This window comes from Anabrus simplex, chromosome 3, assembly GCF_040414725.1.
Source record: "Anabrus simplex isolate iqAnaSimp1 chromosome 3, ASM4041472v1, whole genome shotgun sequence".
Taxonomy (NCBI): Eukaryota; Metazoa; Arthropoda; class Insecta; order Orthoptera; family Tettigoniidae; genus Anabrus; species Anabrus simplex.
In genome coordinates this window covers 39931490-39946751 of record NC_090267.1, presented here as the reverse complement: position 1 = coordinate 39946751, position 15262 = coordinate 39931490, and the positions used below count along the sequence as shown (strand labels likewise).

Sequence of the window (15262 nt, the reverse complement as noted above, 5' to 3'; positions counted from 1 at the left end):
TAAATTGTACTTGCTATGTTTTGGACGTCAATGTATTTTAGAATTAAGGGTTACTTCAATTCAACATTGTAATTCATATTGTCATACTTTTAATGTGTACATAATTCCTATGTTTTTTACATATTATTACTAAACATAGATTTATACTCAAGCAAAAAATTTGTAAAAACAATCCAATTATGACAGGTCTTAACCTTGAGACAATTATGTAGGCTGAAGATGCTTGTAAATAAAGCGAAACATGTCCCTGTAAATTCGTGTTGTAGTATTATGAACTAGCAACACAAAACCAATTTGTATTGAATAGGTGGATTAAAATAATCACTATATTGTAAGCATTTATGAGCGTATTTGTTTAGAAAATCTAAAATGTTTGACAGTTGTTTAATTTTGTCATCTAACCTAATTAATCTTTGTCCAGAACTCTTCAGAACCAACTGGAGAAGATGACATCAGCCTAAGTGAGGCCAGATATCACCGTAGGTTACAATTAATGCTGAGAGCACTACTGGCAATTTCTGGAGAGGCCTTGAGAAAACGGTTTATGTCCCAGCAACTTCTAGTCAAGGTACATATTTCTTTTGCCCCTCTTAAGTAAGATCCATAACATCTGAGAAAGAAATCTTACTCAAACCAAATAAAATGATCTTGGGAAATGTACGTGCAGATAGAGAGGAGGAATTGGTAGCGATTATGGTTAAAAATCCATTTCAGTAGAAACCTGAATCATTAAACAGATGTAGAATACAGAAGGCAGTCGATCAGGAAGACAGAGAAAACTGACCCTGGAATATATTTGTAATTGTAACATTTTATGGCCAATGTAGGACCATTCCAGTCAAGTACACAAAGAAGTTTTAGCTTTTCTACGATTCCAGTATTTCTTCATCCTTTCAGATTCTGACGTCCTTTCTTCAATTGAGAACACACTACCTTTTGCCCTTTTTTAATTTTGGTGTTTACTCTTACATGTGAGTTGTTGAGAATCTTAATTTTGTCTGTTGCGCTCTTGAGATCATTTAGTGTTATTTGTAGTTCATTAATATCATTCTTAATTTCTGTGTTCCATTTAATCCTTGTATTGCTGTTCCATAATTTTTCTACTAATTCTAGTTTCTGGTGTTCTAGTAAGATGCCCAAAATATGAGATTTGTTTCTTTCTAATTGTGCTCAACACTGGTTTGATTTCCTTTTAAACTGCGTTATTTGAAGCTATTCTCCAAAGGCCATTAACTTGTTTATTTATACATATTCTAATTATTATTCTTTCTGTCTTAAGTATATGATCAGTTTCAGCTGTACCGAGCTCGATAGCTGCAGTCGCTTAAGTGCGGCCAGTATCCAGTAATCGGGAGATAGTGGGTTCGAGTCCCACTGTCGGCAGCCTTGAAGATGGTTTTCCGTGGTTTCCCATTTTCACACCAGGCAAATGCCGGAGCTGTACCATAATTAAGGCCACGGCCGCTTCCTTCCAACTCCTATCCCATCGTCGCCATAAGACCTATCTGTGTCAGTGTGACGTGAAGCAAAAAAAAAAAAAGTTTCAGCTGTATTAGTAGTTTTGAATTAGTTTCACTTGTATATGTCACTTCTGGCTGTGTGACTGTTTTATAATATCTTAATTTTGCTGCAATCGATAAACTTTGTTTTGTTGTGTATGTTTTTGGTGACATAATTTGCTTTGTTTATGTATTATATATATTTTGCCAGGTTGGTTTTTTGTTTATATTATAAGTTAAAATTTATATTATAACTTAAATTTATCTACAATTTTGTTATGTTCATCAATATGAATTTTATTTTCCAGTGGTGGATCTGTTAACATGTTTTTTCAAAAGAAGTTCTAAGACCTATTTCCTCTGCTATTTCCTGCAGAGATCTGATTTGATGCTCAGTTTCCTGAATACCATTAGATAATAATGCAAAGTCATCAGCAAATCCTAAACAGTTTAAACTAATTTTTTGTTTAGAACTTCCAATTTTTATGTTTTTAGGATTCTCTTTGAACCATTCTCTCATTACATATTCTAATGCACGATATGGCAAAGATGACAGTCACATTGTCTTGAACAATTAAAAAAATATATTATCGTCGCCATAAGACCAATCTGTATCGGTGCAACGTAAAGCAAAAAAGAAAAAAAAACCAGTTAAAATCATGAACAGATCAGAAATTTCCCCTCTAAACTTAACTTTTGATTTAGTATCAGTTAAAGTAAGTTTTAATAAGTTTTGGATGAAGTCCAAAATTTAATAGCCGATTTTGAGCATTATTTTCTAGACTTTTTTAAATTAACAAATGCCTTAAATATTCTTGTTAGTGCCGGGCTGAGTGGCTCAGACGGTTGAGGCGCTGGCCTTCTGACCCCAACTTGGCAGGTTCGATCCTGGCTCAGTCCGGTGGTATTTGAAGGTGCTCAAATACGTCAGCCTCGTGTCGGTAGATTTACTGGCACGTAAAAGAACTCCTGCGGGACAAAATTCCAGCACCTTGGCGTCTCCGAAAACCGTAAAAGAGTAGTTAGTGGGACGTAAAACAAATAACATTATTATTATTATTATTCTTGTTAGTAGCTTATATGGTGATAAAAGATGCATTTCATGCCCAGTCCCATTCGTTTATTTACATTACCTACTATAGTCAAACCATTCGGCACACTCAAAGTAATGTTGTTGTTTTTTTTTTTTTTTAAAGCATGTCACATCGCATCTATCTTGAACTCTACTTCAAAATTATAACCTGTCCAATAGCTTTTAACTGTAACAGAATATAAGTGCTGATAGCATGTAGTCATATGATGTTTTATTGTGTTGTCTTCATAATTACAGGCTATAAATCTCATATTAGATCCATATTGATGGTTGAACTTCTTAAAAATTGTACAAAATTACGTTGATTATCCTCCTAGTCAATACTCAATATTACATGCAATTAAGATGAAATATTAGACATGTTTTGACCTGGCATAGGGTCATCCTCAATAAAATATTATATAAATTAAAAACATTAGACACACAGTGTAAAGTGCTGGTTAAAAAGTATTTCCTTAAAAAACAAGATGAAAATTAAAAATATGAGGTGGTAGTCGTTAAAAATGTTTTTGAGCTGGAGGCCTTTTTGCTGTAATATTCTCATTGCCCACTGATGCAGTTTAACTAGTATCTGTACACTGTTGGCTTAATTATTGTGTTCATTCATAGGCTGACATAATATGTAAGTTGTTGTTAAAGTTGAACCTTCTGTTTTCTAGTCTGTAAAAGTGGATAGTAAAAATCAAATTAAGAATTAAAAAATGGTGGCTGATAGAAAACATTTAAGGTAAGTTATGATGAACGAAATTAACTTACGTTACGTGGCCCGCTTGTATTACCTACGTTCTCTGACTACGGACTACATCTGATTACATCTTAGAGAATTTTTACATTAGTATATATCAATAAAAGAATCCAGCCATCGACTTAAATGAGGTTAATGAAAGGAGAAAAAACATAATATGGGAAACTTTCATTCTGATGATTTTTAGTGTAAAATAAGACCAGAATAATTCAGTTATTATACTTAGTTTCAGTTACCACCCCCATAATACCGCATACTACCACACTTCCGCAACATTTCCCCATTCTCCTCCTCCTAACAACACATCGTTCATTTCGACTGCTGGAGCATGTCAGTCAAGAGCTGGACTCCGTTGTCAGAGAACACAGGTAATACAAGCGGGCCACATCACGTAAGTTAATTTCATTCATCAAAACTTACCTTAAATGTTTCCTGTCAGTCACCATTTTTTAATTCTTAATTTGATTTTTATTATCCACTTTACAGACTAGAAAACAGATTTTCACTTTACAAAGGAAAGGATTTATTGAGTGCTGTTGAATACATAATATTCATCTTTAGACAGAGTAATTATAATCAAACATGTTTTGGCTCATTTTTGAGCCATCTTCAGTGAAAATGTTAAAAACTACATGATTAATGTTTAAAAAATGTTATTAAAAAACACGATGAGAAAGGGTGTATAAAAACATGTGCAACATGATGAAGTTAATACAGTGAGAACCTCTTAGTCTGAAAGTACAGTATATCACACTAAAAAACAAGGACAAAATCACAAAAATAAAACTTGAGGAACAGTCTGTCTTCATTGGGTCACATGCTTGATAAGTCTAGAGGGCAACAGAAGTACAGAACATATTTTGAGAGAAAGCAGTGCCAAGTGTGGTGTGTGTGACTCTATACTGGAAACCGTCAATAAAATCTAAATCTGTAATGGAAAAAAATGAATGAGTACCGGTATATGTGAGAAGCTTGGACTAATAGATGAAACATAAATGAAAAGAAAACTTTAGACTTCCTTATTAAGTAATTGCCCTCACAAGCAGCCTGACCTTCTCAGATCAGAGGTCCCATTTCCACTAGTCGTGCTTGTAGTTGGCTCAGCTGTGTTTGTGTGGACAGGGGAAGAAGTGAAAGGAGTGAGGGAGGGAGGCACTAAGTCGGTGAGGAGAGAGAGATAGAGTGGTGGTATTGCATTAGGGAGTTAGAAGTGGGGTTCGTTTTTATTATGGAATTGTTGACAAACAAATGGAATGAACGTTTCAAGTATTATGTGTTTTTGCTTTAAATTATAAGAGGGGTTTCTAAATTGATCAATATTGATTTGGATGTTCTCAAGAATGTTGAGCAAGGTGCCCTTTTGCTTGCATTGGAGGATCTTAAGATCTTGATCAATTGTTGCGTATGAGAGAAATTTTCAATTTTCAATTTGCACAATATCGATAATGATGATGATGATAATAATAATAATAATAATAATAATAATAATAATAACAAAGTCTCTCATAGTGCATTGGCGCTACTGGTGGCTCCAAGTAGCCTACGCAATGGCCTCCATAGTATGCACTACCCGTCTTGGTGGGTGTGCTAAGTACCAACAGATGAGCCCAACTTAACACACTGGGGAGAAATGCTGACAACCGGAAATGAGTTAGCTGGAAAATTTATAATGTCCAATAACAGACCATTTATATAGGTATTGTAAATTTACTCATTCGGGACAAATATTTCAGGTCCCCTATGGGAATCAACATGTACATCAATATCCAGTATACCGACGATGAACCATGTGTGTGTTGTGTCTCGCTGATCTGTGACTACGTATGATTCTTTGTGTGCCGTGGCTCTATGTCTCGCCGCAGCGGAAGTTTGGTCCCCGCCAATGTCCAGTGTCCCGCTAGTGAGCCGTGTGTATATTCTGTCTCACTGATCCGTGAGTGCGCCACTCAGCACTATCTACTGCGAGTCAGCTGAATCATGTGCCGTGAGCTTGCCGTTCCTGTGAATCGATTCACTCAGACACTTGAATGAATCGATACACTACTTCGAATCATACACTCAGTAGCCAACACTACAGTAGAACCTCGATTCAAAATCGGTTATTTCAAAATCTCACCTAATGAAGAAGATCTCGTTCCTGGAAACATGAGGTATGGTTGTGCATGTTATTTCAATTGTTTAAGATAATTCGTAATTCAAAGAACAATATCGGTCCCATTACCAAAATTCAGACTTTTAATTCAACACTGCCTGTACATGTTTTTAAAAAATAGTTCTACAGAGTAACTTGAATTCCAAAATGTATGCACGTCGTGATAGAACGCATCTTCCGGAAGGTACAGAGTAGCTTTCCGCACTTTCACTCACTTTGGTGTGTCTACAGTGTGCCTCATATGTGCTAGGTTCGAGTGAAATTGTAATTCTTTTGTATTCAGCGCTTTAAAGAACGTCAAATTGTCACATAGCGGGTAGTGTGCGGAAAAGCAGAATCCGCAAACACTGGCCATGCTGACAGTTGGTGAAAAAACATGGCTCATATAATCAATTCGTACGCATCGAATGATATTTTCAATGCCGATGAAACTGCATTGTTTCTTTTAATGCCGAGCCCAAACGGGCTTTTAAAGGAGAGAAGTGCCAGCCGGGAATTTGTACAAGGGTTGGGGTCATTGTACTGTGTTGCAATGCACACGGAAGGGAGAGACTTTATCCCCTCTTCATAGGAAGGTTTGATAAGCCACGATGTTTTAAGGGCGTCGAGCACTTTCCATACAAGTACAGAACATATAAAATGCATACAATACAGAAATCCAATGAATAATGCACTTGCACACGAGAACCAGCATAGATTTCTCGTAGTCTTTGAATCATGCTTTGTTTTTCTTTCATTGCATGAGGTTATGTTTGTCAGTGAGTTATTAGTGTATTATCTGAATACTGTATATGCACCTTGTTGGATACATTTTGGAAATAGTTTTTTCCATGACATTTGAAAGGTTTAAACTGTGAATCAAGGTTAATTGCATGCAGTAACGGGTCTTAGAATAAATTGTGATGCGGCAAGGGTTGACATTTCTGAATTACAAGTTGGCGGTTAATTTGAAGTCCGATTTTTGCGTCCCAACCACTTCGAATTAACGAGGCTTTACTGTAATGACTAGGGCTCGGATCAATATGCTCGATAAAATCTCCAGATATGCTCGAAAACCATGTGTTATATGCTCGATAGATATGCTCGAAAAACCCATTATATGCTCCATAGATATGCTTGAAAAAACATTATATGCGGTTAAATATGCAGAATATGCTCAAAAAACACCGTTAAAAACTATAGAAAGGAAAGTGAAACGAAAAAAACCAATAACGTATCTTTATATATGAGCTTTATTTTCTAATTGTATGTATGATACACTGCGATATACTCGCATTCAAGTTTCAAGTATATATATATATAAGAAGTTTTCTTATAAAAGTTACAGTTTAAAAGTTCATTTACAAGATGTTCAGAATTAGGCGAGTCAATGAAGATCTGCATTGCTCTGTACAACAAGAATGTTTTCTATGTTTTCCGTTTTGAATGATTTTCTTAAATCAGTCAATAAAAGTTTCAATGAAGAGAATGATCTTTCAACGTCAACTGACACGAGAGGTAAATACATGAATGATGCTGTTTCTTGTGCAGAGTAGTTCGGAAAATCCTCTGACGGTGCAGACTCGCCACGCAGCATCCTCTCCAAGTCCAACGCTGCACTCCAACCGGGATTAAGAGCCAGCACGAACTCCAGTTTTTGTTTCTCAGTTTTCCCAGTCTCTCCAGCCACGAGTCGGCTTCTTGGATGACTCCTTGTATTGTAGCGACCACTTCAACCAACTCCACCCCTCGCGATTTCAACTTTAGGATGGTCTCAGGAATGATGCTCATGTAGGCTTTTTTGAAAGCCAAGGATGGCATCAAGCCCTTCATTTTAAAAGCAGCCTTAGCTTTCGCGATGTACTTGCTGTCCGCCTCGTAAAACTATTGATCGCCTGGAAAAAATATAAATGAAAAACATTAGCCGAGGGCAATAACTGAGAAAATTACAAAATTAGGCATCGTATGATGGAGTGAAGATAAAAGATATGAAAAGAATGATAGAGAAAACCTCGTAAATGAGAAGATTTTAAACATTTCAAATAGTTTTACCTCTTCAATTGCCCTATGATTTTCAGCCTAATACAAGGTAGCCAAGATCCAAGCTCCCCATCGCGTCAGTATGGGCTCGGGAGGTAAAGGGAGCTCTGGATGCATCGTCTTGAAGGCACGGACACGCCTTGGCGAAAATTTTCTTCACTGAGGAAATATGACTGTTGACACTGGACGATTTTTCGCGCAGCTCCTCAGAAAGTCTGTGCATTGCATGGGCAAGACAAGTAACATGTAACATCTTCGGGTAGAGAAGCTTGAGGCTCTTCCCAGCCTTAATCATGTAGGGAGCAGCGTCAGTCACCAATGCGAGTACTTTGTTTACCTCTTCATCTGAAAAGGTTGGCCACAGCAAGCCTGAAAAAGGAATGCACAAAATGGTGAACCGTTCAGTTAATGGGATTCTGACAGTATGACTATAAGAGATATTTAACTATCAGAACTATCAGAGTCTTCACTGAGCATATGTAGAATGCATTGAAATTATAGCCAGACTGTACTTATTCTTCTTTGGCAAAACGCTCAAAAAATAAACTAACAAAAATATACTTAAGCAGAGCTGCTTGCACTGTTCACACAATGGTACCATGGTTTGTCACATCTAGCTCCCTGCACAGAATTAGGTGGCCCTTCCCCGGTTCACTGGGACTGAGTTTTCCAACATTAACGTTGGCCATGTATCTTCCACAACTGTCTGTGGTCTCGTCGATAGATAACCAAATTGGGTGGCTCCCGGTATCGTCCCTGATTGTGTGTAGAACCTGGTGAAGAAAGTACCTGAATGAATATTCTTCATGGGATGAAGGTATTGTCAAGAGATTACCTTCATTACGACAGAGCCAGATCCATGTTAAAATTACTTCTAAATTGTTTAAACGAGATTGCGGAATATGGCAGTCGTGCATGAATTCATAATTTTTCATACTCTGAAGAAACGTAATTTTTACATAGGGTCGATTCATGAGGCAACTCTCTTCCTGCAAAGTCCTTGAAGAGAGCTCTAATCTCAGCATGTTCGACCTTGTAGAGGGGTATGTTGGCGCTTAAAAACGCCTTACAAACTCTGGAAGAGAACTCGTCCGAGTGCTGTTGCTGACTGAACAAAGGTTGTATCAGCGCTTGTTTCTTAGATTTCCTTTTTTTAAATTCTTCGACTTTTGCTGAGTGCCCACTTGTGGCTTTATGTTGGGAAAATTGAAAACCCTTTGAAATCTTGATCTGAATATAAATAGGTAGGTACGCATAAGTGAGAAAAAATACATTGAATGAACAAAAATAAAGCATTGTGGACTATGAAATTATTTTCAAATATTGCAGTAGAAATAGGAACACCCTCTCAACGATCCCATGAAAAACCAGCAAATCCAAACGTCAGTTTCCATCTCGGAAATGTAAAATCTGAGGATCTAGCGGGTCTACACTCCGAATTCTTAGCCTTCTCTCTACTTACCTAGTAGGTACGCGCCGTATGCTGCACATACGGCTTACTTGAAATTTCAACTGTTTGACCAGTAATATCTTTAAGAACGTAGATGTGAAAATGTCAATAAGAACTTACCTCTTTTTTGCATACTTTGCAGAAAAGAATTTTCCTGTCGGTAGAAAACGAGTCAGGGTCTTCCTTTGTACATTATCGGAGTAAAACACTCAGAGATTCCTTAACTTTAGGCATCGCGTACTTAGAAATCACAAGAACTCGATAGTTACGTACGGATACGATTACAAACTGAGAACTGAGAGTAGAATGCAGAAACTTCACTTGACCGGGTCGGATCTTCCACCACTTCATGGGAAAAGCCACCTAAACAATACTGGTTCCCAAAATAGGCACACCACTAAAATACCTCGCATTTCGCAGTGAAAGGATGCTTGGGGCTTCCAGAGCTTATCCGACGAGTCGCACTCTAATCCGGCAGAGGCCAATCAGTGTGTGTGAATGACCTCACTAAAGGTTAAAAACCTGCGGTTCTATTATTAGCACCAGATAGGCTTTTCAATAATTATTTCTGTTTTAGAACCTTAAGGATGGTCAGGGTCCGAATTCGGGGAGGAATTCGAAGAAAAATAAACTATTTAGATAAAAAACAACAAGAATATGCATTTATATGCTTCTATTCTGGAAACCGCTGTTTTATGCATTTATATGCTTGATAAATTTAAATTCTGTTGGTCCCAGAGAGATGAAAATACCACCGAAAGGCTTCTTTCAATGTGTACTGTTCAGGAAAAAAAATATGCTAATATGCTCGAATCCGAGCCCTAGTAATGACGTTCAGTACTGGTACACAAAAACTGAAAAACATAATCTTCACATGCTGTTGGGTAGGCAACCTGCTCATCAGAATTGTTATGCATTTGCTTACTTTCCCCTGATTTGTAATAGGGTAGTTTCACCTTTGTGTTGTATAGTGTGTGCCGTTTGATATTAGCTGTATAGACATGTTGTGCGAAATACCCTGTGAATCAAGCAGGATGAATTTCAATTATATTTTTAAGAAAAAGGCTACTCTTTAATTCATTATACTGAAAGTTCAAAATTCGTTACAATGAAATAGTTTAACGCACGTTAAATAGAGAAAAGGGAAGGGGTCTAAAAATAATTTTGCTATTCTGAACATTTCGTTAAACTGGCGTTCGTTACAATGACATTTAACTGTACTACTGTTTTATATGTATGTCGTATTTCTTGTACATTAAGGTGAAGATGACCTACCTTTACGTAGGGCAAAACATGTCCTTTAGACATAATGCTTAGACAGGCCATTTAAGTGATAATATTTTATTGTATTGAACAAGTGGACAATATATGTAAATTCTTACAAGAATTTTTAAATATAGCAAAGGAAAAACCGAAACTGGACGTTCATACAGGACTTGGAAGGGGAAATATCATTTTAATGCCAAGAAGAAAGCTGATATCAGCCGACCCAAATGTGCCTTTCTGTATATCTAGGTTGCAGTTCCCATTAAGACTAGCATACCATATAGCTGTAAATAAATCACATGGGAATGGCTTGTAGGAAAATCAGATCTATCTACCCATTGATATTCATACAGAAATATGGTTGCATAACAACACAACCACTTAGGTTGTTTGGCTGAATTCATTGAAGAACAAGACTTAAAAGTTAGTCTCTCACTTCTTGAAATATGTTTAAACATTCTCGATAAATTGGGGCTATTGCCCCCAACAACCCACTAGTTATAATATTATTTACATTAAAACAATTGTTTCTTTTTATGTTACAGAACATGTTTGAGGTAGCGGAGAATGTGAAAGGCACCAAAGAATCATTGCGCCTTAAGCAGCTGATGCAGGAGCTGGAATCTTTACACCACATGTTGGAGGAATCCCCCACCTGTTTACCTCTCAGTCCGAGCTTAGAGGTAGTAGGGGTACAAGTGCGGACCTCTTCGTATTTTCCATCTCGTACTTTGCCACTAAAGATTAACTTCCTTAGTGCAGAGACTGGGATCATACCGGCTATCTTTAAGGTTAGTCCTTTAAATCTTGGTGAGGCTCTTGGAGCAACACTGTATGAAAATGTTTGCAGGTTCCTGATCCTTTCCTGTAAATACAGAACTAATGGCATTTGCTGCTGGAAATTGCCAGTTTTTAATAGCTACTGTTAGTGTGACATGAAAATGGGAACTAAAATTTATTTGGCATAATGGAATTACTACTTGAAAACACCTAAGAGTATCTAATTATTTATCTGGCATGTCTACTTGTGAAACGAGACGCTATCTATCCCTCATTGTTTGAAACTGTCATCTAGTTGTGGAATTTTCCATGCACACTTAATTCAAACTGTATTTCCTATTGTTACGTATTTGCTGAATTAATCTGATTCGTGCAAGTTTGATCGATGGCTGTGCGGCCATGCGCAGTGTGCAACTTCGAATGCTGGGAACTGTGAACTTCCGGCTTCTCTGTCGGAGAGTGAGTGAGTCTGTCAGTTGCATTGAAGCTTTCAACATGGCTGATCGTAGCCGCGCTCATTGAAAGACATTTGGGTGCAGTCGAAGAGTGCTAGTAATGGCGAATTACTCGCCAGGATAAGTGTGAAGATGTCAGGGCTTCGCCCTTGATCTTTTGAAGATGTATCAGTGTGCTCCAATCCGTATTTATGGTACTTGTGCAAGAAGAAACCCTTGCGTGTTTTAACTGTTACCGAAATGGCCAGCTGTAAATGTGTTGTAAGTCTTGATATTGGATAACTCTCCTCATGTAAGTACTGGAAAGTCTATATTACGCAAGTGATCTCGTACAGCCAAGGACTACGTAATCCGAAACTTCATTGATTTAAAACTGTAAACATCTGGAAGCAAAATTCATTGTATCGTAATGCACTAAAATGATAAAAGTATGTAACTAAATTATTATGTGGGAATTGGGTATCGCTAGTTATGTGTCTATGAGGTTGTATTTTGTGCGAGTTGTTTAACCTTACTGTGTTGTGGTTCGTACCTTTGTTTGCCTACCCATTCTTGAGATGTTTATTATTATTATTATTATTATTATTATTATTATTATTATTATTATTATTATTATTATTTTATTTTATTTCGATGTGTATTTTTCTCTCCATTTTTCTTCATTGTTTGGATTTGCCTTCTAACTGTGGGGCTATTGCGTTTGCTGGCTGACCATTTGTATGAGATCGTTATTTGCATTGTCGGGACGTTAATTAATGACACCTCATGTATGCATCTTAGCGTTATCCAAAGCCCCCTCCATTCTAAATTATCTAAGCTGTTGGCGTACTGTTTAAAAAAGGTAAGTGTAATTTCGTACTATAACCCATGGGAGTAATAATTATTATTATAATGTTTTTAGTAAGGTCGAGTCTGAGAAAAATTGAAATTTGCTGGTCGACATTTAATTTAATGTATGCCATTCTCTTAACGTTTGCTTGTCACATACTACCCATTGTTTGAGTTCCTTGCCTTTGTGGATTATTATGTAATGGTCATCCCTTTCTGATCTTATCTGTTGGACATGTTAATTTTGGTGGCTTTGATGATGATAATGGGATGATGACTTGGCGTCGGTAAATGTGACTCCTGTTGTATGCTTCCGTGTTCTGTTATTATGTGGGAATGTATATAGTATATTTTCCATTGATAATTTTTTTAATTTAGTTGGGATTGTTTTCCACCTTTGTTTTATTGTAATCTGGTTTCATTTATTTATGTAGAATTTATTCGCGGTTGGAGCCACTGAGTTATTATTATACGTGTGTTTATGTGTGTACCTTTGCATGTATCCTTTTATTCGTTAGTAGTGTAGCATATTTCAATTTTAAACAGTATTAATAGTCGCGGGCCCGCATACTGATAATACTCTGATGATTATTTTATATTTTAAATGAATTTCCATGAAATAATTTCCTAGAGTTATCGTTCTAAGGTTTCTAGTTGCAACCAATTTTTAAAACAAAAAATTTCAATCTTTCTGTACATTAAGGTAATGTAATTGACTTTACTTTGTTATTAGTTATGAGTTTTCCAACTTTAATTTTTCTTGGAACCCTATGTTAATGTCAGCTTCATTTCATCTTAATTTAAATTTCAGTTTAAAATACTGTTTCTCCCTTTTATTTTAATTGCGTTTCAATTTTTTTAATGGAATATATATATGTATATATATTTAATTGTTCCTATATTATACCGATTTTCAAATTTTATTTACTAAATAAATATTCCTTATTTTAAATTTAATCTTGTGTGTTATTTAGTAGTTACAGTAAAACCTCGTTGATTCGAAGTCGTTGGGACTCAAAAATCGGACTTTGAATTACGTGATTTCGAATTAACCGCCAATTCGCAATTCAGAAGTACCAACCCTTGCCGCGTACAAAATATTCTAAGGTCCGTTACTGCATGCAGTTAACCTTGATTCACCGTTTATACTTTTCAAATGCCATGAAAAAGGAACTGTTTCCAAAATGTATCCAAGAAGGTGCAATAATGAACTCGGATATCTCACTGGTAAACATAACCTCATGCAACGAAAGAAAGAAAAAAAAGCACGATTCAAAGACGAGGAGAAGTCTATGCTGCTCCCTTATGCAAGTGCTTTATTCATTGGATTACTATACTGTATGCATTTTAGGTGCCTTGTATTTACAGAGAAAGTACCCGATGCCCTTAAAATCAACCTTTCCTATGACTCTATCCTTGTACGATTTCCCGCCATGGCACTTCTCTCGTACTTCAGAAATGTAAACACTTGCCATGTCACAAAGTATTCTAAGACCCATTAATATATGCAATCACCTCGATTCACAGTTTAAACCTTTCAAATGCCATGGTAAAATCTATTTCCGAAATGTATCCAACGAGGTGCATTTACATTGTTCAAATAATGCACTTGGATAAATCAATGACAAACATAACCTCACGCAACGAAAGAAAAAAATCGCACAATTCAAACACGAGATAAATTATGCCGGTTCCCCTGTGCAAATGCATTATTTTTTTGGATTTCTTTACTGTTTGCATTTTTATTATAGATGCTTTGTACTGGCATGGAAAGTGCTCGACGCTCTTAAAACCTTGTGGCTTATCGAAGTTTCCTATGACGAGGGGATAAAATATCTCGCTTCCATGTGCATTGCAACACACTACTATGACCCCCATACCTCACACTTGTACGATTTCCCGGCTGGCAATTTCTCCTTTAAGACCATAAGACCGTTTGGACTCGCATTAAAATAAAGCAATGCAGTTTCACCGGCAATGACAATATTATTCGATACCTACGAATTTATTGTATGAGCCACGTTTTTCGTCAACTGTCAGCATCGCCAGCGTTCGCGGATTCTGTTTTCCCGCACACTGCCTGTTGCGTGATATTACGGCGTTCCTTAAAAGGTCGAATACAAAAGAATTCCGATTTCATTCAACTTAGCAATCATGAAGCGCACTGTAGACCCACCGAAGTGAGTGTAAGTGCGGAAAGCTACCCCTCCACGTTCCGGATCGTGCGTTCTATTATGACGCGGAGCGGATAAATTTTGAGTTGAAATTACTCTGTAACATACTATTGTTTTAAAATGTAATGGCAGTTTCGAATTAAAAGTCAGAATTTCGGTAATGCGGCCGACATTGTACTTCGAATTACGAATTATCCGTATTTCGAATTATACAATTGAAATAACATGCAAAACTGTATCTCATGTTTCCAGGAACGAGAGCTTCTTCGAATTAGGCGGGATTATGAATTAACCGATTTTGTATTATCGAGGTTCTACTCTAGTAATATTGACCTGGCTACCTGTCAAACGTTAGAGTAAGGTCCTGGCCTTTCTTCGTTCATGCTTTTGCCCTCCACGCTTCATATTTACCTTACCAAACAGTACACAAAACGACAAATGAAAAAGCACAAACATCAAAATGAAAACAAACACAGTACTTACCGTAAGGGCAGTAGCACAAAATATGAAGTGTGGAGGGCAAAAGCATGAATGAGGAAAGACCAGGACCTTACTCTAATGTTTGACAGGTTGCCAGGTCAATATTACTAACTACTAAATAACACACAAGATTAAATTTAAAATAAGGAATATTTACTTAGTACATAAAATTTGAAAATCAGTATAATATAGGAACAGGTAAATATATATATTCCTTTTTAAAAAAATTAAAATGCCATTAAAATAAAAGGGAGAAACAGTATTTTAAACTGAAATTTAAATTAAGATGAAATGAAGCTGACATTAACATAGGCTTCCACG

General features: G+C 36.6%; 1 protein-coding gene across 1 annotated transcript in view; it reads left to right on the top strand.

Annotated features, from left to right (window-relative positions):
• The window catches only part of Pi3K68D (phosphatidylinositol-4-phosphate 3-kinase catalytic subunit Pi3K68D), a 432551-nt gene that overhangs the window by 255599 nt on the left and 161690 nt on the right, over nucleotides 1-15262 (top strand). Inside the window, exons 17-18 of the mRNA XM_067142437.2 lie at nucleotides 422-568; nucleotides 10770-11015. Of these exons, the coding sequence (XP_066998538.2) occupies nucleotides 422-568; nucleotides 10770-11015 (393 nt within the window). The remainder of the gene's footprint in view (nucleotides 1-421; nucleotides 569-10769; nucleotides 11016-15262) is intronic.